Raw genomic sequence first — 27,323 nt, forward strand, 5'->3', positions numbered from 1 at the left:
CCGGGAGGGGAAGTGCCCTGCCGGCAGCTGGGGTCCGGAGGCAAGGGGGCTGCCCGAAGCCTGAGTGCTACTGGCTTCACGGTGTGCCGGGCAGCCTCCAGACTCTGTGCCCCTGGCTGGGCGCTTCCCCTCCCGGGCTACAGCTGCGCTGGGGAAGCGCCGGCCAGGGGCGCAGGGTCTGGAGGCTGCCTGGCAAACCGTGAAGGCGGTAGCGCTTGGGCAGCCCTTTTCGCGTGGCTGGGAGGGAGGAGGGGGGGGTTAGGGCGGGGACTTTGGGGAAGGGGCGGAGTTGGGGCGGGGCTGGGTGGGAAAGGGGCGGGGCCAGGGCCCCATGGAGTGTCCTCTTTTTTTAGTTTTTAAATATGGTAACCCTAGCAGTGGCCAAATAAGACCCACACTATTTGCACCAGATGCATTCATAGTTCACTGGGAGATGTGATTATACACATTTATTTATCTATGGAGATGTTTGCACCATGCACCTTGCTGTAGTATATCTGAGCACTTTATATGGAGATTGTGGAATAATTTCCTCTCTAATCAGAACAATTTGCAAGTCAATAATTACCTCTCTGTGTCTCTCTCTGGTGCAGACGCGCACCTGCATACATACATACATACATACATACATACACAGGAAAAGTACTGTAAGACTTGGGAGTACATTTTTCCAAATAACCAGTGTGCAGCTCGCTTTGTAGCACTGAAGCATCCATTCTGAATTCACCTCCTCTGTTGGGATGGTGCTGAATTATTATGAATTACTGTGGTTGACATGCCTATGGTAGGCTTGATAAGTTTGATTTTGCTAGAGGATTCTGGGAGCAGGATTGTCATCATCAGACAGGCCATGCGGAAAATTAACTGAGAGTACTGACATTGCACTTGAACAATGACACAGTATGACACTCTGTGCCCCATATTTATCATAGTGATATGATTGTGGTGATGTACCTTGTACAAAATATGTCATGTGAGGTGTCAATGGAAAAGTTAGGGTTTGCTGAGTATGATTATCCTATTTGTATGCATGTATCATTTTGGTATCTGCAGTTATGAATATTGACTATGCGTCGGTATCTCAGATGTACTTGCTCCTGGGCAACTCCCACAAGTTAGTTTACATCCAGTCTAGCCAGCACATTGTGAATGGTCTATTCATGGTGATGGTCCATCAGCGAAAACAGTGGGCTATGGGAAAAGCTTACCCTCACCTGAGGAGCTTTCCTGTGAATGCTTCAGCCAATATATGGGTAATGGCTGCTATGACTCATCCAAGCACTCAAGGGCAGGTGACCAGCTCACGGGATTCTAGACTTCATCTTGTGCCTGTATTTTTCCATAAATTGTGCTGGGAACTTCGCTTGGAACAATGGAGTTCCCTCCATATGGAAGAAGCTATAAAAGGGGGAAGTGACACCATCAGTGGGCCTCACTCCCATCCCCTCACAACTCAACACCTGGAAACACCTTAGGAACAATGACTGAACTGGGGAAGAGGGTCCCAGGCGGGGAAGAAGAAAGACCTACCAGTGTATGGAAGATGGGTGGACTGTTTGTACCATCAGGGTGAGACACTGCTTAATACAAACCATGTCTAGTGTATAGAACTTCGTGATTTTGTTTATTTCTTAGGTAACTAACTTTGATCTGTACACTATTACTTATAGTCACTTAAAATCTATCTAACCATAGTTAATGCATTTGTTTGATATTTTTTACCTGAAAGTGTGTTGCTTGAAGTGAACAAAAACTGGTACATATCCTTTCCACATTGGGGGGGCCGGGGGAGGGGGCGGACTAGGTATTAATCTTATACTGGTCAGGCTTTTGACCAGGGCAGGACGGTACGGTGCAAGGCTAGGGAGCTGCAGGGAATTGGCTGGAGCCTTTCTATTGTTAGGTCATGAGTGGCTGAGGAGAAGCATTCATGTAACTGCAGCTGGGTGTGCTCCCCTGTGTAAATGTCTGTGTGAGTGCAGGACCGGGAGCAGTCTGCAGCTTGTCACAGCCTCACAGTCTGAAAGGGGTATGCCAGAGAGGTCAGCATTCAAAAATAAAATAATGTAAAACTTTAGAGCCTACAAGTCCACTCAGTCCTACTTCTTGTTCAGCTAATTGCTCAGACAAACAAGTCGGCTTACATTTGCAGGAGATAATGCTGTCCGCTTCTTGTTTACAATGTCACCTGAAAGTGAGAACAGGCAATCGCATGGCACTATTGTAGCCGACATTGCAAGATATTTACGTGCCAGATATGCTAAAGATTCGTATGTCCCTTCATGCTTCAACCACCATTCCAGAGGACATGCGTCCATGTTGATGACGGGTTCTGCTCCATAACGATCCAAACCAGTGCAGACCGACGCATGTTCATTTTCATCATCTGAGTCAGATGCCACCGGCATAAGGTTGATTTTCTTGTTTGGTGGTTTGGGTTCTGTAGTTTCCGCATTGGAGTGTTGCTCCTTTAAGACTTCTGAAAGCATGCTCCACACCTCATCCCTCTCAGATTTTGGAAAGCACTTCAGATTCTTAACCCTTGGGTGGAGTGCTGTAGCTATCTTTAGAAATCTCACATTGGTACCTTCTTTGTCAAATCTGCAGTGAAAGTGTTCTTAAAATGAAAACATGTGCGGGGTAATCATCCGAGACTGCTATGACATGAAATATATTCCAGAATGCGGGTAAAACAGCAGGAGACAATTCTCCCCCAAGGAGTTCAGTCACAAATTTAATTAATGCATTTTTTTTAAACGAGCGTCATCAGCATGGAAGCGTGTCCTCTGGAATGGTGGCTGAAGCATGAAGGGGCATATGAATGTTTAGCATATTTGGCATGTAAGTACCTTGCAACGCCGGCTACAAAAGTGCCATGCGAATACCTGTTCTCACTTTCTGGTGACATTGTAAATAAGAAGCAGGCAGCATTAGCTCCCGTAAATGTAAACAAACTTGTTTGTCTTAACGATTGACTGAACAAGAAGTAGGACTGAGTGGACTTGTAGGATCTGTTTTACATTGTTTTGTTTTTGAGTGCAGTTATGTAACCAAAAAAATATCTACATTTGTAAGTTGCAGTTTCACAATAAAGAGATTGCACCCAGTACTTGTCTAAAGTGAATTGAAAAATACTATTTCTTTTGTTTATTTTTACAATGCAAATATTTGTAATAAAAAATATGAAGTGAGCACTGTACACTTTGTATTCTGTGTTACAGCTAAAATCAATATATTTGAAAATATAGAAAAACATTCAAAAATATTTAATACGTTTCAATTGGTATCCTATTAAAATGGCAATGAATTGCAATTAATTTTTTAAATCGCGATTAATTTTTTAAAATGAATCATGTGAGTTAACTTCGATTAATCGACAGCCCTAAAAACAACATATAGATGGTAAAATTAGAAGGGACTGACCTGGGTCAACTGGCTGTATAAGACCTGCACAACCACAAGAGCTTCCTCAAAAAACGGTTGATTTCTGAGTTAATGATTGATGAGAGAGTAAATGTAAGCTGGCCTTCAGTCTGTCCATAGTGTCCCTTCTGAAAACAGTCATTAGAAAACACAGGTTATGTAATGCCAACGTAGCATATTTTGGGGACATGTGACTGCTCTGAAAAAGAGGTATAAATACCAGGGAATATCATATGCTCAGTTCTCACCCCAATTAACATTTGAAGAGGCCCGTGATGCTGTAAGAAGAAGGCCACAGGGTAGCCAACACCCTGCTACAAGGGACTTGTGGGGACTTGTGAGCCAGAGGGTTTCAGGGTAGCCAACACCCTGCTCCAGGGGATATTTAACAGAAAAGAGAAAAAAGAAAGGCCTTCATCTAGGACTGGTAGCTATACCTGCTTTGTTTGCTAATCAGGATACCGTGTAGGGCCAACATAGTTACTCAGGGTTTATGCTTGGGGAATTATTAGGAAGAGGCGTCGTATAACCATTTTGTTGCCTGTTTGTGATTCTTTCAAATAAATAGCTTTGCACTGCAGAAAATGGAATCTGGGTTTTTACTGGCACTAATACTGTACATTCTGCCCAGCTGTGGACTAATAAAGGTCCCAGTTCTTCATCCTCCCCAAAATACAGCCACGTACAACCAAACTTACATTAACTGATGCAAGCAAAAGAAGCTAGAAAGAGAGGAAGGATTGTCTTGTGGTTAAGGCAGAGGAATGGGCTCTAGGAAAGTTGAGTTTTAGCCCTGACGCTGTCACTAGCTTGTTGTCAGACTTTGGGCAAGTCACACAAGTGCTCTGTGCCTCAGTTTCCCCATCTGTATAACATGGATTTTAGTTGCTTACCTGCCTCCCAGGGGGAATGTGTAGCTTTATTTATTATTGTTTGCAAAGCATCCTGAGATTCATGGAGGGATGGAAGTGCAAAGGTTCTTTATGCAGATTTTTGGCTTACAACCGGGTGGAGTCTGCAGTCCCCCTGTGAATTGGAGTGGGGGCTGTTTTCACACACAGGCAAAGGCTGAGAGCAGTTTGTTACTGGCTAGTCAATAAAGCTTAGCAGAGCTCACTGGCTGGGGACTCCTGGTTTTGTTCCACCCTGGAGTCTAGTCGGCTTGTGCATTGGGTGGCTGATGTCTTGCTAATTAGTAAGTAAACCCCAGCGGTTTCGGGCAGGGCCAGGATGGCTCTATGGGGCTGGTTTGACCCTGCTCGGGGGAGAGCGGGCATTGCTTTCTGCTGCTGGGGCAACCTTGCAGCCAGCTGCGTGGGGCAGGGCTCGCCTTCCCCGCTCACACTCTGCGGGATGGGCCGGATCAGCTGCCAGTTTCCAAAGCTCCAAGGGGCTGAAGCCGGTAACTGACCGCCCGGGGGGGTATTTGCCTGGGCTCCTGCACCCCACAGCCCGCCTCCTGCTGGGGCCAGCGGCTCTCAGTGCTCGAGTGTCTGCAGAGCGCCCTGTTGCCGCGTGGGGCCTAGCTCTGATTTGCACAGCGGTGGGTTTTCCGCGGCTGGGGCTGGCAGACGCTCCCCCTGGCAGGAGCTTTGCATTGTGCGGGGCTGCTGCTTCTGGCTTGGACAGGTTACAAAACGCTGCCCCAAAACTGCAAACAAACATGGCAAGGACGAGCGCCCCTCCTCCCCCTGCTGGCATAACAGCGCTGGGCTGGCAACTGGTTGTTCGGTTCTCTGGCCAGGCTCATTCTGGGGCCCTCCAGCAGGTTGTGTTCTCCAGCTGTTTAAATTTTTTTTTTCTAATCAAATTGAAGGAGATTTTGAAATAAAACATAATTTTGAGTAAAAAATTCAAATGCCAGTTTTTTTCCCCAACTGAACCAATCTGAATTTAACACAAATTTGGAAGCGTTCTGGTCGACCCAAATCTGTATTTTTTGTGCGGGGAGGGGGGGAGGAGGGGAGTTTCACTGAAAAAATCTCACCCCACTCTGTTTGAGAGCTTTCCGGGTGGTGTGGGGACACCTCCTTCTTCCAATGCTGCATGCCTGAATCGGAAAGCCATCGGTTTTCCTACACGTGTGATGATTTATTATTTATATTGCAGTGTGAACAGAGGAGCCCCAGTAATGGACCCATTGTGTTAGGCGCTGTACAGATGCGGAACAAAAAGATGGTCCCTGCACCAAATTGCTTACAGTCTAATACTGTGTATAGGATACGGTCAACCTCCCAAACTGAAAAATCATTATTCAGGCCTCTGAAAAATCATGACATTTTAAAAAATAATAAGTTTAGGCTCTTTATATTTGCTGTTTTTAAGACTTTAGTGTTCAGATTTTCCAGCTTTAATCCACAAACATGATGGCTAAACATTTGATTTTTGCAATGAAAGCTGAGATTCTGAAGCATTCACACATTCCAAGGCCTGCAGGGACTATTGTGATCATCTAGTCTGACCTCCTGTATAACACAGGCCAGAGAACTTCCTCAAAATCATTCTTAGAGCAGAACTTTTAGAAAAAAAACATCCAATCTTGATTTCAAAATTGTCAGTGATGGAGAATCCACCATGACCCTGGGTAAATTGTTCCCATGATTAATTATTCTCACTGTTTAAAATATATGCCTTATTTCCTGTCTGAATTTTTCTAACTTCAGCTACCATCCACTGGATCGTATTACACCTTTCTCTCCTAGATAGAAAAGTCCATTTGTTCCCCATGAAGGTACTTACAGGCTATAATCAAATAACCCCTTAATCTTCTCTTTGTTAGACTCAGAGCTCAATCTATTTAGTTTATCACTGATAAGGCATGTTTTGTATCCTTTAATCATACTTGTGGTTCTTTTCTGAACATTTTCCAATTTATCAACATCCATCTTGAGTTGTGGGCATAGAATTGGACACAGTGTTCCAGCACCAATGTCAAATATAGAGGTAAAACAACCTCTCTACATCTGCTTGAGATTCCTCTGTTTATGCATCCTAGGATCGCATTAGCTCTTTTGGCCAAGAGTTGCCCTGGGGGAGCTCATGTTCAGCGGATTATCCACCACGACCCCCAAATCTTTTTCAGTCACTGCTGCCCAGGATAGAGTCCCCCATCTGGAAGTATGGCCTAGATTCTTTGTTCCTAGATATTAGCTATATTAAAAGGCATAGTGTTTGCTTTGCCGAGCTTACCAAGCGATCCAGATTGCTCTAGATCAGTGACCAGTCCTATTTATTATTTACCACTTCCCCATTTTTGTGTCATCTGCAAACTTTATCCATGATGATTTTGTTTTCTTCCATTGTTTAAAACATTAAATAAAGTAGAGCCAAGAACTGATCCCTGCTGAACCCCACAACCCCATTAGAAATATTACTTTTCTTTAGTTCTTTATTAATTAACTTCTGTGTCAGCTGCTCCATTATCTTGCCTGGGATGATGTCAGAGACTGACAGGCCTATGATTACCCGGGTCATTCTGTTTACCTTGTTTAAATATTGGCACAACATTAGCTTTCTTTCAGTCTTCTGGAACTCCCCCAGGTACGAGGAGTTATTGAAAATCAACATTAATGGTCCACTGATCTTCTCAGGCAGCTCTTTCATACTCTTGGATTAAAGTTATCTGGATCCACTGATTTTAAAATGTCTAACTTTAGTAGCTGCTGGTTAACATCGTCCTGAGGCATTAGTGGAATTATGTTATCATTAAGGCTGAGAGTCTGTCACGGAAGTCACAGATTCTGTGACTTTCCATGACCTCTGTGACTTCTGCAGCAGCTGGTGCTGGCTCACAGATTGCCTGAGTTGGGCAGCCCCGGACCAGCAGCAGCAGTTTGGGTGTGTCAGGGGGCTTACGGCTAGGGGCAGGGGTTTGGGGAGTGCGGATGCTTAACTTGGGGATCCAAGTGTAGACATTCCCTGGGTCAAATTAATCCTTGGTGTAATCCATTGAAGCAGATTAAGTTACATTCTAGAGGTGAACTTGTCCCACTTTTAAATTTTAAAACACACTGTTGCTCACGTCAGAATAAGTTATGTTACTCAGGGAGTGAATAAGCCACCCTCCAAGTGACTTAACTTACACTGACCTAAGCGCCGGTGTTGACAACCCTATGTTGTCGGGAGAAGTGGGTATAGCACGAAAGTGATCCGTATAGGCCTAAGAGAGTAGTTCAATCTCTGGTCCCATCTAGTCCTTGGCTTCTTGGCTAATGTCACTGGTTATAACATGGGTACTGCCTCTGAGGGACTGGACGGAGGTGAACATGGTCATTACTTTGTGCTTATGTAGCCCCTTTCCTCTGAAGAGCTCAAAGCACTTTACATATATTAACTAAAAGATCTGTTATAGTGCAAACAGGGACTAATTCAGGGAGGTTCTATGGCTTGTGTAATGCAGGAGGTCAGATTACATGATCACAGTGGTCTCTTCTGGCCTTAGAATCTATGAATCATGCCACAAACCTGTGACGGGGTGGACTAGGCCCAGAGAGGAGCAGAAGAGAAGTCCTCCAAACAGCCTAGAGTGGCTTAAGGGGAAGCAGCCAATCAGAGGAGCTGGCAGTCATGGCCATTTAAAAAGGAGCAGCAGAGACAGAGTCAGTCAGTTACTGCCTAGAGCTGGAAGAGAGAGGCCGGTGTTCCTGCATGGCTGAAAGAGCGCAGGACCATGGACAGTTCAGTGTGGGCAGGGACCCAGGGAGCTAGGAAGGAGCTCCTGGCTGGCTGCTGGGACTGAGCAAAGACTGAGCCCAGGGAGAGCTGCAGGAAGACATGGAGGAAGCTCTGGGGTTATGGCCCTATACCAGGGCCGGGAAAAGTTAAAGACTGTGTACCCCCGGAAGGGGTTTATTCTGTTCCACCTGCAGACACCGTGTGTGACTCAACCAGAAGTCTGATAGATGAACACATTGATTTGAGCCTGGCTCAGTGGAGCCAGGCTCAGAATTTTCCCATACAACTGACAGGCACAAAACCCATGTTCTAGATCCAGGCCTCTCATATGGGTCAAACATTGTAGTCACTCTTCTGCTGTGCGTGAGGGAAGTCTAGACTGAGGTTCTGTCCCTTATCACTCCCACAGCTACAAAACCAAACAGATTCCTGGCTTTAAACAGCACTGCTGAAGTTCTGAAATCTAGTAACTCCTGCAAATAGTTTTCTGCCTTGCAGTGTCAATAGTTCTATTGGTGGGGCCATCACGTCCCTTGTATCAATTTGTCCAAGAGAATCTGCATAATCGGGGATTTTGTTTGCACTGAAAAGTCCCTTCAGATTATGCTGGAAAGGCTCAGTGAAAAGGTGCAGAAAATGCAGCTCTTTTACATAGATTACAAGGCCAGAAGGGAACACTATGATGATCTACCCTGTCCTCCTGTGTAACACGACTGAGGCAGTAATAATCATGCTGCCTTTGTGCAGCCAATCGAGTGGTGTTTCTAATGACTGCTAGATGTTGAACCCACTTCTGCCTTGACAGCGTCAGAATATGCAGTGAGCCCATGCACAGCAAATACTGCTCAGCCACCTCTCAAAGAACGACCAGCAATTGGGATACTACTGCTGTGAAGGGGAGTCCAACAGGCTGGTCAGAGCTGGACACAGAAGGAAACTGAACTGGAAAGCATTTGCTGTGGGGAGGGAGGGAATGTTTTGGATGGGAGTTGATAGGAGCATTGCATCAGCCACGGGGGAGAGAGTCTAAGCAGAGGCTTGGGTGCCATTACTCAGGCTGTCCTGAACTGCTTCCAAAACTGTATGTCTTTAGGCTACACTGCAGCTGTGGCTGCCAGAGGCACCGTTTTGAGATGGGTCCTACCCAAGCAGGTTGCCTGGGCCCTGTTGTTGCCTGGTTCCTTTTAAAGATGGGGATACATTTATTTTTCTGATTTGAAAATAAGTGAATTTAAATATATTTGGTGCATGTGTGGAGAGGAGGGGGTTCAAGTTGCAGAGACCTAAATGTGGTAAGAGGAAAATCCTCTGGAATGTTGGTTTCCCAGTGTTAAGTGTGTAAGGCTCCCCCTTCCTTGTTGGTTCAGGACACACTGAGGCTTGGAGTTCCTGTCTGCACTTTGGGTCTGATTCTGAGGTGTGGGTGCTGAGTGCTTCTTGGGACCAGGCCCTGCATTCAGAAGCCGTTGAATTCTCTCCTTCCCCAAATAAATCTCCCAGGTCCCATGGAACACTCAGGGCATAACAGCAGCATCTGCAAAACACCTGTCTGTCTCCCTATCATGTGATACCCCAGGCTTCTCCCCCAGTGTAACTGTTACGTCTCTTGCAGTGACATCAGAAACATGAGGTACATCAGCACTCGAGGAGAAGCCAGGAGCGTTGACTTTGAAGGAGCACTCTTTTCTGGCTATGCACCGGACGGTGGCCTTTTTGTGCCCCAGGAAATCCCTACCCTGGACTATAACACCCTGCGAACATGGAGTGCCTTCTCCTATCCAGAGCTGGTGAAAGAGCTGAGTTCACTCTTCATCTCGTCTGAACTAATCCCACGGAAAGAGCTGAATGGTAAACGCAAACTAGACAGCAATCCAAGCAGCCTGCTGTAGGGTTCACGCTATTTGTAGCAAACCTGTTAGATGAGACTATTTTACCACAGAGGTTCTCAAACTGGGGGTTGCATCCCCTCAGAGGGTCGCAAGGTTAATATGTGGGGATCATGAGCTGCCCAGGTCTGAAGGCAGGGCTGCTGCCAGCAGCAGCGCAGAAGTAAGGGTGGCGATGGGGCTCTATGTCTGCTGTGAAAAGTGATATTGGCAAAGTTTCTTCGCACCTCCAGTAATAAACAGTAATGATTTAAAAAAATCCTTTTCTGCTTAAAACAATAATTCAGTAAAAATGTGCTTTAGTCTTAATTTAAAAGTGATGAGAAAAGGTAAATCCATTTTGAAGAATAGGGTTATATATTTAGCATTTAAAATAACTTTAAATATAAAAAAATGTTTTTAATTTGTAAGGGGGGGTTGCACTCAGAGGCTTACTGTATAAAAGGGGTCACCAACACAAAAAGTTTGGGAATCACTGTAACCCTGTATTAATCCATCAGTCTAATAACCCTGATCCTCAATGGACCTATGGAGGCTCTTACTGGCCAGAATCTCAATAGTTATTTTAATGATACCCTGTTCTTTTTCTCCCCCGAGTTGTTACATCCACTTGGTGTAGTCGTGTCATTAAAATAGATTGCTGGAGATCTGCTCCTCTTCTGAAGAACAGCAGAAGATTCTCTTTAAACAAACACAGGGCCAAATTCTGTCTCTGTCTATAAATATCATTCTCTTAAATGGCTAATGCAGTTTCCCAGGTTGCTGTAGGAAGGTAGATGTCTGCTGCAAGTGGATGCTAATACAGTATGTATAATGCTGCAAAATCAGTGGTATTGGGCACCTATATGCTGGCTGCAGCAGCCCCTGCCCACATTGCTGTTCCATGTAGAAGACATCTTCTAGGAACATGGGAGTGTATCAGATCAGACCTTTTTATTATTAATTAATTAATGGAGATATCCCATCTCCTAGAACTGGAAGGGACCTTGAAAGGTCATCAAGTCCAGCCCCCTGCCTTCACTAGCAGGACCAAGTACTGATTTTTGCCCCAGATCCCTAAGTGGCCCCCCCTCAAGGATTGAACTCACAACCCTGGGTTTAGCAGGCCAATGCTCAAACCACTGAGCTATCCCTCCCCCCCTTTGGTGTATCAGAGGGCGTACATGGAAAAGATAAGCAGGCTCTGTCACCTTTGTGGCTCTTATCATAGACCACCTGTGGAGCCCTATGTGGCTTTTGATTGGTGTAGACGGGATTAAGGAGGAAATTTCCTCTCTTGCTGTGTGTGTGGTTTTTCTCTGCCTTTGGGTAGCACCCTGTCAGAATTTGGCCCAGACTGTTTTAATTAACACGTATTTGTAAACAGATGTAAAAGCAAATGTGGCAAATCGATTCCTCCTTCTGCCAGAAGTTCCTGGTTCTATATTTTCCCCTGGCAAAATGGATCACAAAACAAGCATGTAACATGAAGCCAGGTGTAGGTTTTGGTAAAGACACCTTGTAACAAATCAGTGGTCTCATGGTGCTTCAGAGCTGTCACTGTGGTGCATTCCATGGATGCTTACATTTCTCTCCAACAGTGGGGAAAAGAGTTTGGATTCTCCTGATGTAAAAGCAGCATCTCCTTAGCTGTCAGCCGTAAATGGCTTCTGACAGTTGCGCAGTTCCGTTTATACAGTTAGATTATAATATAGCACCTAACCAAAGTCTCAGAGACCTCCATTAGAGGTCAGTGGGGACCATCCACCTGACCCGGTTCATTGCAACATTAGTTGATTCTTGTTTTAATTGTTAAAATTGTTCTGATTGGGTCAAACCCTCAACTGGTATAAATCAGCATGGCTCTGTTAAGGTCAGTGGAGCTATCCAATTTACACTGAGGATCAGACTCTTAATTTGTAAGAGAATAATGTCTTGGGTTTCTGTCTATCACTCACTTAGTCTTTGGTTTTTCAGTAAAGATTCTGATGAGCTTGGCAAACCATGATCATGCAGATGATGTGTTGGTGGTTTATTCCTGGTACCCATTCTAATAGTCCCCTTCAACTGCTTCCCTCCAGATCTGATTGACAACGCCTTTCGGAGGTTCAGGCACAAAAATGTTGTGCATCTGGCCAGGCTGAAGAATGGGTTGACTTGTTTGGAGCTCTGGCATGGTGTAACTTATGCCTTTAAGGACTTGTCCTTGTCCTGCACAGGACAGTTTTTACAGTACTTCCTGAAGAAAAGGAAGAAGCACATCACTATTCTAGTTGGTAGGTTATAGCTAAACAGATGGATGCAAGCAATGTACTCGGAATTTACCCCGGTGCAGCGGCTACCAAAATTGTGCAAAGGTCCTTTTGTATGTCCACTCCACTCGGCTATATCCTATATATACTCTAGCCTCCTATTAGTGCTTATGAGTGGAACTGGATTGATAACTAATACGTAAGACTCCAGGGTTATCTCCAGAACAGGGTGGTCAGTATGCCTCACTTGACCTAGAGGGCATCTTTACTGGTTCAGCCTCCCATTCATTCCCTGGTGCCTCTGCTGAGGCCACCAAAGGTGCCACTGTTCGTGGTAGTTTGTGATGTGGACACTTGCCTATTCGGAAGAGTTCATTTTCCGGTATTAAATGCCATACACCCGGCACTAACCAAAAATATCCCAGACTGACAACTGCACCCTTCTTCTGTGTGAAAACACAAATATGGCTGATCTTTCAGTCTTTAATTAACTCTTAATTAATAGATATAATTATTTTCTACTTGATCATGTTAATGTGAAACAGGAACTGCGGGAGACACCGGTAGCTCGGCAATTGAAAGTGTGCGAGGGGAAAACAACATGGATATCTTTGTTCTATTACCCAAAGATCTCTGCAGCCAGATCCAAGAACTGCAGATGACGACGGTGATCGAAGAGAATGTCCACGTGTTTATTGGTTTGCATTTTGTTGGATGATCTACTTTATACTATTGCTGGGTTGATGTTAATGTCAATCCCAATGTGAACTGGCCATTAATTCTAGAAAGCCTCGGGGGAATTGTGTTACACACTGCTCCTACTGTGGGTGTACCATGTTGGGCCATCAATCATCATGACTTGTATGCAGTATTGTTGTAGCCATGTGGGTCCCAGGAAATTAGAGAGACAAGGTGGGAGAGGTGATACCTTTCATAGGACCAACCTCTGTTGGTGAGAGAGAAAAGCTTTCAAGTTTACACAGAGCTTTTCTTCAGGTCTGAGTACATTTCCCAGACCTGAAGAAGAGCTCTGAGTAAGCTCGTCTCTCTCACCAACAGAAGTTGATCCAATGAAAGATATTACCCTCTCCCTTGTCTCTCTAATCAGCAAAACTGTTACTTTGATGTTTCACTTTTCAGCACCCCATGCCTTTGACTAATTGGAGGCTAGTCAAAGTTGCTTTACTCTCTTGACCTGTTCACCAGTTGACTCAGAGCTGCTCAGGTTTCCTTCTTTTCTAGTCATAGGTTTAAAACTATTCTCCAGTGGTTGAATAGTATTTACACAGATAATTGGTTTGCACTAAAAGAATGAGACCTCCCTTCTGAGGTAAGTTATCCTCCTCGCTCCTCGGTCTTCCCCTCCTTTGTAAATAGTTTGAGTTGTTCTGGTCAGTTTTCTTCTTAGAAGGATCTTTCATGATTCACTTTGGCCCAGGCAGCACACTGGGAGCCATAAGACATGCGTTCAAATCTTGACTCTGCTGCTGGTTCATGTTGTGACCTTGGAATAACTTAGAGATGTGCCCAAACCAAAATCCCAGATCCAAACACCCTTAAAAGCTGGAATTCTGAGTAATTCAGAATCGGAACCCACACCTGGATCCAGATATTGCTGTTGGACCTCTATATGTTTGATGATAGCTGAACCAAAACCCCAGCTCCACAACTCCAGTTTGATGGCTAGAATAACCTATCAGTTTTGAATCCTGTTCGGTAGGTGAAAACAACTATTTTATGCCTAATTCACTAATTTCAGCAACACTTCAGTTAATACTCCTGATTGTTCCTTCCTCTTTTCTACAGCTCATGGAAATAGCGATGAAATTGACGAGTCGCTCAAAGAATTGTTCGATGATGCAGATTTCTCTAGAAAACACAATCTGATGAGTTTGAACTCAATCAACTGGTCTAGGATTATGGTGCAGATCGCTCACTACTTCTATGCTTACTTTCAATGCACTCCATCCATGGACATGACTCCACTGCCAACTGTGGAAATTGTTGTACCAACAGGAGCTGGAGGAAATCTCACAGGTTAGATTGGGGGGGAAAAGACATTCTTTGGGTCTCAAAACCAAAGACCGGCTTGCGATAAAGAGGGAGGTTGTATTTTTTTTCTGAACCACTTAAATCATGATTAGTAATATTTAAGTACCAACAGCATTGTTGGTGCCATACAAGATACAGATAATCCAAAATAGTGCTATGGTGATAGATAGATAGATAGATAGATGAGCATGTTAGAAATACACATGAACAGAAGGAGTCGGATACTGAAGAGAGAAAATACTGTGGATCTAATTTTTCTAAATTAGATGTGAATACATTTGTAGTAGTGCAATTAATCTGGCCTGTGTGTACCTGTGGCTCATTAGACATCCATTTGCACATGAATTTTATCCTATTTTGGGGGGGGGAGCAATCATGGTAACAGCTCTCTCCTAACTTTACAGTTCTGGCCTTTTTAACTTTAGGGGGATCATATCTATTGGAAAAGCAATACAAGGGGTGATGTAAAAAGTTGCATTCATGATATTTCAGGAGCATCTATCTGAAGCTGCACTAGCATGTTGCCAAGAGTTCGAAAGTCACATCCCATTTGAATGAAAAGCATTTTCCAGAGGCCCCTCTCTTCACTACATCTCTTAATATTTGTATGTGTAGAGGCTGGTAGGGGCAGTGTGCTGGGAGAGAAGCTGAGCCCTGATTAGGGGGCGGGACTTCTCTGACTAGGGGTTTGTAGAGGAGCGGACTCAACCCTGCGGCGCCTCCTGCTGGTCATCTCCGGGAATTAGCTCATTTCCAGCCAGAGCGCCCTCTGCAAGCCGGTGATCCACCTGTCCTCTGGCCCCTGTGTCCCTCCCGGACCCCAGTGCCCTTTTACCTGGGGTGCTGCCCCCTGGCAGTACACCCCTCAGTACTAGGGTCTCCCCTCCCTGGGGAACCCCCACCCACTATCCCTACCTCGCCTCAGAATAAGACCACTGCCAGTCACCAACTAGCCCCTGCTCCCTGGGGCAGACTGCAGTATAGGCCACTCATCGCAGGCAAGGTTGGGTTTGGACCTGCTGCCTTGGCCTACCCCTGGGCTGCCCTCTGCAACCCCCAGTATCCCTTGCCCCAATGCTTGGCTGCAGCCTGGGGCTTTCCAGGCTGGAGCTCCTCAGCCTTTCCCCAGCCCTGCTCCACTTAGGGTGACCAGACGTCCCGATTTTATCGGGACTGTCCCGATATTTACTTGTTTGTCCCGCGTCCCGACCGATGTTTGGTCGGGACACTGGACAAAGAAGCAATTTCTGCCCTCCACTCCGGCTCGTGCCCCCCCTCCCCGCCCCGACTCCACCCCTCCTTCCCCGATTGGATAGCTCCCCTGGCCCCGCCTCTTCCCCACGCACACCGCTTGCCCGCTGATCAGCTGTATGGCGGCGGCGCAAGCGCTGGAGGGAGGCCGGACACCAGCGTGTGTGGCGCGGCCGCCATGAAGATTAAGAGAGTGGTGCGGTGCAGCAGCTGCGCCTGGAGGCCAGCGGAGGAGGGATGTGTGGAGGGGGCATGGAAGGAGGGGGGTCGGGCAGTTGCTCCGAGTCTGCGCCTCTCTCTTGGCGCGGCGGCTGTGGGGGGTCTGGGGTGCGGGCGCTGTAACCCGAAACCTCCCACCCGTGAGTGGAGCGGAGGCGGCGGGGGAAGAAGGAAGCGGCTCGGCTCGGCAGTCCCACACACACCAAGGGGGGAGCGCTCCCCCCAAGCGTTTATTCACTGGAGCTTATGGCAGCTACAGGGTGGGGAAGGGGGGGTCTGTGCCTCCTTTGCGGGGCTCTCTCGGCCCCGGGTGGGTTCTCGCTGCCCCCTGCTCCTGCGGTCTTCCCGACCCCACCCCCCGGGACTTTGCCTCCTGCACCAGCCTTTGAGTGCAGAGGCGGGACAAGCCCGTGCCGGGAGGGAGGCTGGTTTTTAGGGCAGAGGAGCAGCCGAGCGCTGCATCTCTGATTGCAGAGCCGGGGGGCAGCCAGCGGCTCCAGAGGGTTGGGGCGGGGGCGGGGCTCTGGCAGCTTTAGTTTTTTTTTGCTCCGCCCCCCCCCCCGCGTCCCGATATTTCGTCTTTGGTATCTGGTCACCCTAGCTCCACTCAGGTACCCTGTCTCAAGCTCCCTGCAGCCAGGCCCTTCTCTCTCCAAGGGCAGAGTCAGACTCTTAGCCTCTGGCTCACAGCCTTCTTATATAGGACCAGCTGAGGCTGAGTGGGGTGTGGCCCAGCTGCAGCTGCTTCCCAATCAGCCCAGCTTAGCAGCTCCCAGCCACAACCTTCCCCCAGGGCTGTTTTAAGACCTTCAGGGCGGGAGCGGGGTAACCACCCCGCTACTCAGGCCTATAAAGGTAGCCAGCCAGCCAGTCAGGCAGCAGCACAGACAGCTGCAGCGGCACAGGAGCCAGCAAACAGAGCTGTAAACAGGGGAGTTTGAGTGGGAGTTCACAAGGGGAGTTTTGGGGGGGAAGACCAAGAGGCAGGCAGAGGAACAGATGGGCTAGTGAAGGGAGTGTGTGGTGTTCTAGCAGTGTTTGGGTGCTCGTTGGGGGTTTGTTTTGCTGTGGGTGGTGGTGGTGGTGTAGTTTGGTTTGTTTCCCAGATTTACAGGGCTTAGGTGGGAAGCCTATGACAGACACAGAGGCAGCAGTGGTAGTGACCCAAGCAGTGGAAGACACAATGAAGATGACTGGATTTGGAAGCTGCAGCATGTACATGATCCTGGAGGGGTACCTGGAAAGAGTTTTGTCTGCATGAAGTGCCATCTGATAGAGCTGATAGAAGAAAAGATCTGAGGACTGGAGATGCAGGTGGAAACTCTGGTTGAGTTTAGAAGGGGGTTTGAGCAGATGATGGAGCAAAGACATGAGGAGTCTGAAGGGAAAAGCTCAGACTTGCAGATGGAAGCAGGACCAAAGAACTCTGAGGGGAGACTGCTGGAAAGTGGACAGTGGAAGCATGTGATTAAGAGAACCAGGCAGAGGAAAAGACGGGATAGGGAAGGAGAAATAGAGCTCAGGAACAGTTTTGCGGAGTTGGAAAATGAAGAAGGGGCACAGCAGGTGGTCACTGAAGGTGAGAGGGCAAGGAAGAAGAGAAGAGTAGCTAGTCCTATAGGAAGAGGGGAAAAGTCAATGGTGATAACAACACCAAATATGAGCCCCAGGAGGATATGGGATGGGTTGTGGAGGATTGCAAGGGTGAATAGGAATCGAGAGGACTTGCAGCCAGAAGGAACAGGGGATAGACCGGAGAATCACACCATCACCAGGAAAAGGCAGGTCTACGTGATCGGGGACTCCTTACTGAGAAGAATAGACAGGCCTGTAACTAGAGCTGATCCAGAGAACAGAAGGGTGTGCTGTCTGCCGGGTGCTAAGATATGGGATGTGGACCTGAGGCTGAAGAGGATCCTAAGGGGAGCGGGAAAGAATCCGCTGATTGTCCTTCATGTGGGAATGAATGATATGGCTAGATTCTCGATGGAACGTATCAAGGGAGACTATACCAGGCTGGGGAAGACGCTTAAGGAAATTGAGGCTCAGGTGATCTTCAGTGGGATTCTGCCCCTTCCTAGAGAAGGGTAACAAAGGCGTGACAAGATTATGACAATCAACAGATGGCTCAGGCAGTGGTGCTATAAGGAGGGCTTTGGGATGTATGGCCACTGGGAGGCATTCATGGACAGAGGACTGTTCTCTCAGGATGGACTTCATCTGAGTAGGGAGGGAAATAGACTTCTAGGATGGAGGCTGGCACAACTGATTAAGAGAGCTTTAAACTAGGAATTGGGGGAGATGTGGGTGGGAAATGTCCAGGTAATCTCCATGCCGGATTTTAACATTGAGAGGGAAAAAAACGAAGTAAGAAAGGATACAGCCGTGGGTAGGAGAATGGACATAAGGAGGAAGGGTAGTGTAAATACCATTCTAATAGGTGATACTGGCGGTAGAATGTCTGGGCCTAATTGGGTAAAGAATGTCAGTGAAGCCAAACAGCAAAAATTAAGAAGTTTGTACACCAATGTGAGGAGCCTAGGTAACAAAATGGAGGAACTAGAGTTACTGGTGCAGGAAGTGAAACTGGATATTATAGGGATAACAGAAACATGGTGGAATAGTAGTCATGACTGGAGTACAGGTATTGAAGGATATGTGCTGTTTAGGAAAGACAGAAATAAAGTTAAAGGTGGTGGAGTAGTATTGTATATCAATGATGAGGTAGACTGTAAAGAAATAAGAGAGGATGGAATGGATAAGACAGAGTCTGTCTGGGTAAAAATCACATTGGGGAAGAAACCTACTAGAGCCTCCCCTGAGATAGTGCTTGGGGTGTGCTATAGACCACCGGGATCTGATTTGGATATGGATAGAGACCTTTTTAATGTTTTTAATGAAGTAAATACTAATGGGAATTGTGTGATCATGGGAGACTTTAACTTCCCAGATATAGACTGGAGGACAAGTGCTAGTAATAATAATAGGGCTCAGATTATCCTAGATGCGATAGCTGATGGATTCCTTCACCAAGTAGTTGCTGAACCAACAAGAGGGGATGCCATTTTAGATTTGGTTTTGGTGAGTAGTGAGGACTTCATAGAAGAAATGGTTGTAGGGGACAACCTTGGTTCGAGTGATCATTAGCTAATTCAGTTTAAACTAAATGGAAGACGAAACAAAAATAGATCTGTGACTAGGGTTTATGATTTCAAAAGGGCTAACTTAAAAAAATGAAGGAAATTAGTTAGGGAAATGAATTGGACTGAAGAACTTGTGGATCTAAAGGTGGAGGAGGCCTGGAATTACTATCAGAAGCCTGCATCCCAAGAAAGGGGAAAAAATTCATAGGCAGGAGTTGTAGACCAAGCTGGATGAGCAAGCATCTCAGAAAGGTGATTAAGAAAAAGCAGAAAGCCTACAAGGAGTGGAAGATGGGAGTGATCAGCAAGGAAAGCTACCTTATTGAGGTCAGAACATGTAGGGATAAAGTGAGAAAGACCAAAAGCCATGTAGAGTTGGACTTTGCAAAGGGAATAAAACCAATAGTAAAAGGTCTTGGAAAAATTTTTGAAGGAGAAAGTAGTTAACGACATTGTGGTCAATGGTGATTGGGACAAAATACAACATGGTTTTACAAAAGGTAGATCGCGACAAACCAACCTGATCTCCTTCTTTGAGAAGGTAACAGATTTTTTAGACAAAGGAAACACAGTGGATCTAATTTACCTCGATTTCAGTAAGGCATTTGATACGGTTCCACATGGGGAATTATTAGCTAAATTGGAAAAGATGGGGATCAATATGAAAATTGAAAGATGGATAAGGAACTGGTTAAAGGGGAGACTACAAAGGGTCGTACTGAAAGGTGAACTGTCAGGCTGGAGGGAGGTTACTAGTGGAGTTCCTCAGGGATCGGTTTTGGGACCAATCTTATTTAATCTTTTTATTACTGACCTTGGCACAAAAAGTGGGAATGTGCTAATAAAGGTTGCGGATGACACAAAGCTGGGAGGTATTGCCAATACAGAGAAGGACCGGGATATCGTACAGGAAGATCTGGATGACCTTGTAAACTGGAGTAATAGGATGAAATTTAATAGTGAAAACTGCAAGGTCATACATTTAGGGATTAATAACAAGAATTTTTGTTATGAGTGGGGGACGCATCAATTGGAAATAACAGAGGAGGAGAAGGACCTTGGAATATTGGTTGATCACAGGATGACTATGAGCCGCCAATGTGATATTGCCGTGAAAAAAGCTAATGCGGTCTTGGGATGCATCAGGTGAGGTATTTCTAGTAGAGATAAGGAGGTGTTAGTACCGTTATACAAAGCACTGGTGAGACCTCATCTGGAATACTGTGTGCAGCTCTGGTCTCCCATGTTTAAGAAGGATGACTTCAAACTGGAACAGGTACAGAGAAGAGCTACTAGGATGATCCGAGGAATGGAAAACCTGTCTTATGAAAGGAGACTCAAAGAGCTTGGCTTGTTTAGCCTAACCAAAAGAAGGCTGAGGGGAGATATGATTGCTCTCTATAAATATATCAGAGGAATAAATACCAGGGAGGGAGAGGAATTATTTAAGCTCAGTACCAATGTGGACACAAGAACAAATGGATATAAACTGGCCATCAGGAAGTTTAGATTTGAAATTAGACGAAGGTTTCTAACCATCAGAGGAGTGAAGTTCTGGAACAGATTCCAAGTGAAGCAATGGGGGCAAAAGACATATCTGGCTTCAAGACTAAGCTTGATAAGTTTATGGAGGGGATGGTATAATGGGATAGCCTAATTTTGGCATTAATTGATTTTTGACTATTAGCGGTAAATATGCCCAATGGCCTGTGATGGGATGTTAGATGGGGTGGCATCTGGGTTACTACAGAGAATTCTTTCTTGGGTGTCTGGCTGGTGAGTCTTGCCCACATGCTCAGGGTTTAGCTGATCGCCATATTTGGGGTTGGGAAGGAATTTTCCTTCAGGACAGATTGGCAGAGGCCCTGGGGGTTTTTCACCTTCCTCTGCAGCGTAGGGGCATGGGTCACTTGCTGGAAGATTCTCTCCACCTTGAAGTCTTTAAACCATGATTTGAGGACTTCAATGGCTCAGACATAGGTTTGATACAGGAGTGGGTGGGTGAGATTCTGTGGCATGCGTTGTGCAGGAGGTCAGACTAGATGATCATAATGGTTCCTTCTGACCTTAAAGTCTATGATTCTATATGATGGTGGGGGCCACAGAGACTCCAGGACCAACCATATGGTGGTCTCCCTTGCTGTAAAGCTTCCATTGCATACTGGGAGCTGTAGTTTCTTTGGGCTATACCTGTATACTAAAGATAGAGCTGCATTATGGAACATATGTTTTGGTCCCTCCTGATAAATTTGCACAAATGGAGGAACAATGATTTCATTGGTAAATCTGCTTTATGAGCGTTTCATTGTGGCGCTGAAGCCCAGGTTTTTGAATTTTTCTTTCCTAGCTGGATATATTGCACAGAAAATGGGACTGCCAATCCAACTCGTTGCTGTGGTAAATAATAACGACATTATCCACAGGGCAATTCAGCATGGAGATTTCTCATTCTCGGGCAGTGTTAAGCCAACTTTAGCTTCTGCAATGGATATTCAGGTACGTGTCTGCTTAAGAAGGAGAGATCATATATACTATGTTGAATGATTCATATACTAAATTTATTTTGCTCTCCATATTCTGTTCTACACCACACTCATCACTGCAGAGTCTGAGTGCCTTCCAGTAGCGCTTGAAGTGATGTGACTAACATGTCACGTGTGGTTCGTTCGCCTTCTGATTGTCTCCCTAGTAGGAGAATTGTGTGTGCAGTGTGGTGTTTTGGTAGGGATTTTTTTGGTTTGTTTACATGTTGCTCTGTGTTTATAGTATCAATGGCAGGCTGAAGAAGTGTCCCTGGCATTTGGAGAAGGTGGGGAGGTTTGTGATGGTCCTTAGTCCCAGATAGGTCATTCCACAGTCTCAGACCGCCTTTGAGACAGCTCTGTCTCCTGTATAGACGAGCTTTACCCCTGTGGTAGAAAGTTCCATTGTACCTGAGAAGTGGAGTTGTCAACCATGTTCTCCATCCTGGAGCGCAATTAAAAAATCCTGTATCTCTGCCAAGATGTCAGTATTTCTGCTAATCTTCTTCCTGACCTCTAGCCAGGTCACTATATCATTCCCCTGTTCTGGGGTAACAACGTCCCACCGGATAAGAATCATAGAATATCAGGGTTGGAAGGGACCTCAGGAGGTCATCTAGTCCAACCCCTTGCTCAAAGCAGGACCAATCCCCAACTAAATCACCCCTATCTCTGGTTTACCACCAGCGGTTCTTGTGCTCGCCATGGCTACCCTTCTTGCCTGAATCCCCAGTCTCAGGCAGGATCCCAGGTTTACTTGCTCCCTGGATCTCCTCCTTGTCCATAGCCAACTCCCTTTCTCTCTAGGGAGTGACTGTAGATCTCCCTGCAGCTGTCTTCTGCTCTCAACTTCCTGGCTTTATACTAACCAGCCAGCTCCTACCCAGCAGGCTTCATGATCAGCTACACCTGGCTCTCTCGCCTCTCAGGCCCACATTAACCCCTTCACGGCCTATTAGGATGCACACTCCATCACAGGGCCATATAATGAGGTCCTCTTCGTCTTTTTTGTCCTCCCGTTGTATCGTAGGACTGGCCAACTCTAAAACATTAGGTTGACCCAGCTACATTGCTCAGAGGTGTGAAAATCCACACCCCTGAGCAATGTAGTTAAGCAGACCTAACCCCTCGGTGTAGACAGCAGTAAATTCTTCATCAACCTACCTACCACTTCTTGGGGAGGTGGATTAACTAGGCCGGAGGTAATATCTACACTGAAGTGCTACAGCAGTGCAGCTGTGCCACTGCAGTGTTTCAAGTGTAGACAACCCCCTGGACTCTGAGCTCTCTAGGGTCAGGACTATCTTCTTTCTTTGTCCATACAATGCCTAGCACAAGGGGGCCCTAATCTTTGACTAGCATTCCTAGAAATTACCACAATAATATCACATACAGAATTTCCCATGGTGTTGGTGGTTTTCATGGTGTGGTTTCTAGATTTTGTTTAGCAACTAGACTGAGACCAGTCCCTTAAAGGTTTCTTCCACATACACCACTAAATGGCTGTCAAAGGGTACCTACTTCATTGTGTTTCTCCATGTACGAATGAGGATTAAGCAAAATATTCAATGTCTACTCATTCAGCAGGCACCCTCCATTGTTTGCACTGAATGAGGCTGGAATCCTGGGGGGGGGGGGGGAAGAAGGGAAGGCAGACAAAACTGAAGCTATGCCAGAAAAGTGTCTCACGTAGGCAACCCCTCTAAATGTGAAATGTCCTGGAATTGCTCCTCCTAGGAAACAATTCACAGCTCAATAGTGACAGCAATGTACTGACCAGTAAAAGCTCCCAATTGTGCTGACGTATCTTATAAATGGCCTAGAATGGAGCCAGGTGGCTGGGTTTTTCCAGCCCTATTTATTTTGACACAACTATACAAGGCCTGATCCTGCAGGGAGCTGAGTATCTCCAACTCCCATTGAGCACACAAGAGGTGCTCAGCTGTGTGGTACAGTAGTATCTACCGCACTAAGTATCCAACTAGAGAGCACCGGTGCTCCAGATTCTGAATTTGATCCTCTCTGGATGGAGGCTCATGTGTGGAGTGTGTGTTTTTATAGGAACCTTACAATATGGAGAGAATCTTGTGGCTGCTTTCGGACTGTGATGGCAGCTTGATTAAAACTCTGATGGAACAGTTTTACATGTCGAAAAACCTTACGCTCCCAGAAGAATTGCACAGAAAGGTCAGTTCCTTCATGTGTGTTTAGTAAATACTTTTCCATCACACTTTTTTTAAAATCAACTGTTTTCAGAATAAATATTAATATTGCAAGTGTATTGAAGGGATCATGCCATGTCATCTCAGATCTAAAATGTAGATATCTGTAGGTAGGGTGGTGGAAGACAGGCGTTTACAAAACCTGTGTGCATAGGTATGTTGTCAAATAATCCTTTCTTTAAACATTACAATTATTTTGTTGGTATTTAAACATTCGCCTGCAGTGCTAGAAACCCCAGTCCAGTAGCATGTGCATTATTTGTACTTAGGACCAAAACGCTCCTTGACAATGTAATTTCACTGTCCAACACCCTGAGCCAGCAAAGCTTTTAATCAAGTGCCTAACTTTAAATTGTGAGTGGCTGTATGGATTTCTGTGGGAGTACATGCATGCTTAACCTTTTAAGCAAGAGGTTTGGTGAATCAAGCATCAGGCTGAAAGGGAGAAAAATCAAAGGTGAAAAGTAAACTAACGGTTTCAGTGTTTGTTGTCTCCATGGGAAAGAAACACTAGCAAAGTCCTTGTTAAATCATAAAAGATATATATTATTGCACCCATCACATACAGTAGGGTTTGGGATTGATATCCTCAGACACCGGCATCAGTTGCATTGTGACTGCCAACAAAGTGCATTTATTAACTGACGTAGCTGGGTGTGCAAAAACCCTGCATAGGCTGGACTAACTCTGATGATGGTATAAATGTGTCTGACAGAAGTACCCGTCTCTCTTGTATTCAAGATCCTAACAAATAAGAAGGTCTTACATACAAGTGGTAACATCACAGAATGAACTTTTAATACATTTTTAAAAATGATTTGACATTGAATGTAAATTCTGTTGTGGTTTTTGTGTATAATTGTTGGGGGTCTTGTTTCTGTTTTTTTCCCCTCTCCTTGGTTCTCCAGCTTTCTGAAGTGCTGAGCTCATGTTCAGCATCTGATGAAGACATTGTTCAAGCAATGAGACGCTGTTGGGAAGATAATCGCTACCTGTTATGTCCCCACTCAGCTGTGGCTGTTCACTACCATTATAAGCAGTTGGACTGCCATCTCAGCAAGTAAGAAGCTACTAATAGAAGGCCAGATTCCTTTCAGGAAGTGGCTAACACGACGGGTGATCTTTTGAGAGCAGCATTTGTGCTTCCTTCTGTGGCAAGAGGGAGATCCTGGCTCACATCAGCATGAGTGCATCAGGTTGCAGCCTCTCTCCCAGCTCCTTCATAACCACTTACTGAGGTTGTTGCTGCACTTTTTGCTGCACCTCCTGATCCAATCACACCCCATTTGTGCACCACAGAGTTGCAGGACCTTCTTGTCAACCTCACTGGCCAGGTCGACCATCCATCACACCGGGAGGAGGAAACTGGACAGGGGGTGCTCTGAGACCATGGGGCCTATTTCCATTTATTTCTCAGATCATGCCTCCAGGCACAGTTCCTCTGGGCAGTATCTATTGACTCCTTAGATGCCTCTGAGGAGCTGTAGACGCTGTCTGGAGTTCTCTGCTCAGTGTCGCCCTCTGGCTTCCTCGTTATTAACCTTTGACCCCACTCCTGTTTTCTCTTTAATTTTCCCCAGAAATCGCTAGTAGCCTAGGTTCGGTGGTTCTGCCCCTTTAGCTGAGGGGGTGGACCTTTTATTTTGGGTCGGTCTACACCCAACTGACTCCAGAACTACTAACAGTACACAACATCCTATGTCTCTCTCTCTCTTTCGCAGCAGACCCAGGTGCTGCTTAGCACCCGCTTCGGCAGCAAAGTTCCCGGATGCCGTGCTCAGAGCAAAGCTTGTTCCTGAAGTTCCATCTGAGATCCAAGCTTTAAACGCGATGGAGACCAGGTCCACAACACTGAGGAGAGAAGAGGACTGGGCAAAAACCCTAAGAGACAGAATAGAAGCCATCGCCAAGCGCAGACATACATAGGTGGAGTTCATCTGATCCTCAATAGTGTTATACCTGGGCAGTTCCATATAAAGGATAAGGCTGACTTAATGATGCGTAAGCTTTCTGATAATTTCCCTTCCTAGGAAAGTCCTAATGAACTCTGTGATGGGTTGGATCACAGAAACCCCCTTGGGAGCTGCCACCTAATGTACCAAGACTACCTCTGCTCCTGCTTTCCCTGCCAGCTCAGGACTCCAGCATCCTGTCTTGCTGAGCCAGCCACTCCTGTCTGGCTCTAACACAGATCCAGGGTCTGAATCACTTGTCCCAAAGCTGCAGGTTTACCTGAAAACAGCTCACAGAAGTGTGCTTGTCTTTAGCACTCAGATGCCCAACTCCCAATGGGGTCTAAACCCAAATAAATCCGTTTTACCCTGTATAAAGCTTATGCAGGGTAAACTCATAGATTGTTCGCCCTCTATAACACTGATAGAGAGATATGCACAGCTGTTTGCTCCCCCAGGTATTAATACATACTCTGAGTTAATTAATAAGTAAAAAGTGATTTTATTAAATACAGAAAACAGGATTTAAGTGGTTCAAAGTAGTAACAGACAGAACAAAGTAAGTCACCAAGCAAAATAAAATAAAATGCGCAAATCTATGTCTAATCAAACTGAATACAGATAATCTCACCCTCAGAGATGCTTCAGTATGTTTTTTCCTCAGACTGGACACCTTCCAGGCCTGGGCACAATTCTTTCCCCTGGTACAGCTCTTGTTCCAGTTCAGGTGGTAGCTAGGGGATTCTTCATGATGGCTAGAGATCCTCTCCCCTTTGTTCTGTTCCACTCCTTTGTATATCTTTTGCATAAGGCAGGAACCCTTTGTCCCTCTGGGTTTCCACCCCCCCCTCACTGGAAAAGCACCAGGTTAAAGATGGATTCCAGTTCAGGTGACATGATCACATGTCACTGCAAGACTTCATTACCCACTTGCCAGCACACACACATACAGGAAGACTCACAGGTAAAATACACCCATCTGCAGACAATGGTCCTAGTTAATGGGAGTCATAAAGATTCCAAACCACCATTAATGGCCCACACTTTGCATAATTACAATAGGCCCTCAGAGTTATATTTCATATTTCTAGTTTCAGATACAAGAGTTGTACATTTATACAAATAGGATGACCATACTCAGTAGATTATAAGCTTTGTAATGATACCTTACAAGAGACCTTTTGCATGCAGCATATTTTTTACCTTATATTCACTTATTATTAAATTTTTATAAAACCATATAGACTGCACAATGTCACAAACTCAATAGAGGATTATAACGTCGCCATATAACTTGTAACCTAAGCGATAGAATTCTGTAATTCTCGATCAAATTCTATAGAATGGTTTAAAAAAATTATAGAAGGGCTCTGCCTGCCAAATTCTATAGAGTTTTTAGAGTAACTTTGATAGAATCCTGTTTAAAGTCTCTGGACCCATATAGCTTTTATCCCTGTTAACCCTTATGGAAAAGTTCTTTCAAATTTATCTTCAAAGTGCCTTACAAACAGGAATCCTTATCTGACTAAGGCTTTACACAATTATTACAATCCCATATCTTTCCTTCCCTAGAAAAAAATACCTAAAGGAATATAATACAAATTGCTGAAATGATTTTCAAAAAATCCCTAAAGGAATGTAATACAAATTGCTGAACAGTTATGTTGTAATTTGAATCAGTAATAAAAATGAACTGCTGTCCAAAGTACACAAAATAAAATCATCCTGGACGATTGGAAAAATGCAAA

The 27,323-nt window shown here is 45.5% G+C and overlaps 1 protein-coding gene across 3 annotated transcripts; it reads left to right on the top strand.

The window, feature by feature from the left end:
* The first annotated feature begins 3,605 nt into the window (after nucleotides 1–3,605).
* LOC101951871 (threonine synthase-like 2) lies at nucleotides 3,606–27,323 on the top strand. 3 transcript variants are annotated; one of them, XM_065598351.1, is made up of 9 exons: nucleotides 3,606–3,850; nucleotides 9,710–9,945; nucleotides 12,044–12,238; nucleotides 12,760–12,912; nucleotides 14,021–14,251; nucleotides 21,227–21,375; nucleotides 23,463–23,588; nucleotides 24,532–24,683; nucleotides 25,345–27,323. In XM_065598351.1, the coding sequence occupies exons 2-9, from the start codon at nucleotides 9,723–9,725 to the stop codon at nucleotides 25,547–25,549; spliced, it is 1,434 nt and encodes a 477-aa protein (XP_065454423.1). In that variant the 5' UTR covers nucleotides 3,606–3,850; nucleotides 9,710–9,722; the 3' UTR covers nucleotides 25,550–27,323. The 3 variants fall into 3 exon arrangements, with proteins under 3 accessions (XP_065454423.1, XP_065454425.1, XP_065454424.1); XM_065598352.1 differs by lacking the exon at nucleotides 3,606–3,850 and adding an exon at nucleotides 4,504–4,618; XM_065598353.1 differs by lacking the exon at nucleotides 12,760–12,912 and having other exon boundaries at nucleotides 3,630–3,850.

Source organism: Chrysemys picta, chromosome 5 (genome assembly GCF_011386835.1).
Source record: "Chrysemys picta bellii isolate R12L10 chromosome 5, ASM1138683v2, whole genome shotgun sequence".
Lineage (NCBI taxonomy): Eukaryota > Metazoa > Chordata > Testudines > Emydidae > Chrysemys > Chrysemys picta.

Excerpts from the sequence above, each read along its gene's own strand:
- LOC101951871 (XM_065598351.1), top strand. The coding sequence starts at position 9,723 with ATGAGGTACATCAGCACTCGAGGAGAAGCCAGGAGCGTTGACTTTGAA. Across the intron at positions 12,239-12,759 it reads GCACATCACTATTCTAGTTG|GAACTGCGGGAGACACCGGT; the intron begins GTAGGTTATAGC and ends AATGTGAAACAG. Across the intron at positions 23,589-24,531 it reads CAGAAGAATTGCACAGAAAG|CTTTCTGAAGTGCTGAGCTC; the intron begins GTCAGTTCCTTC and ends TTGGTTCTCCAG.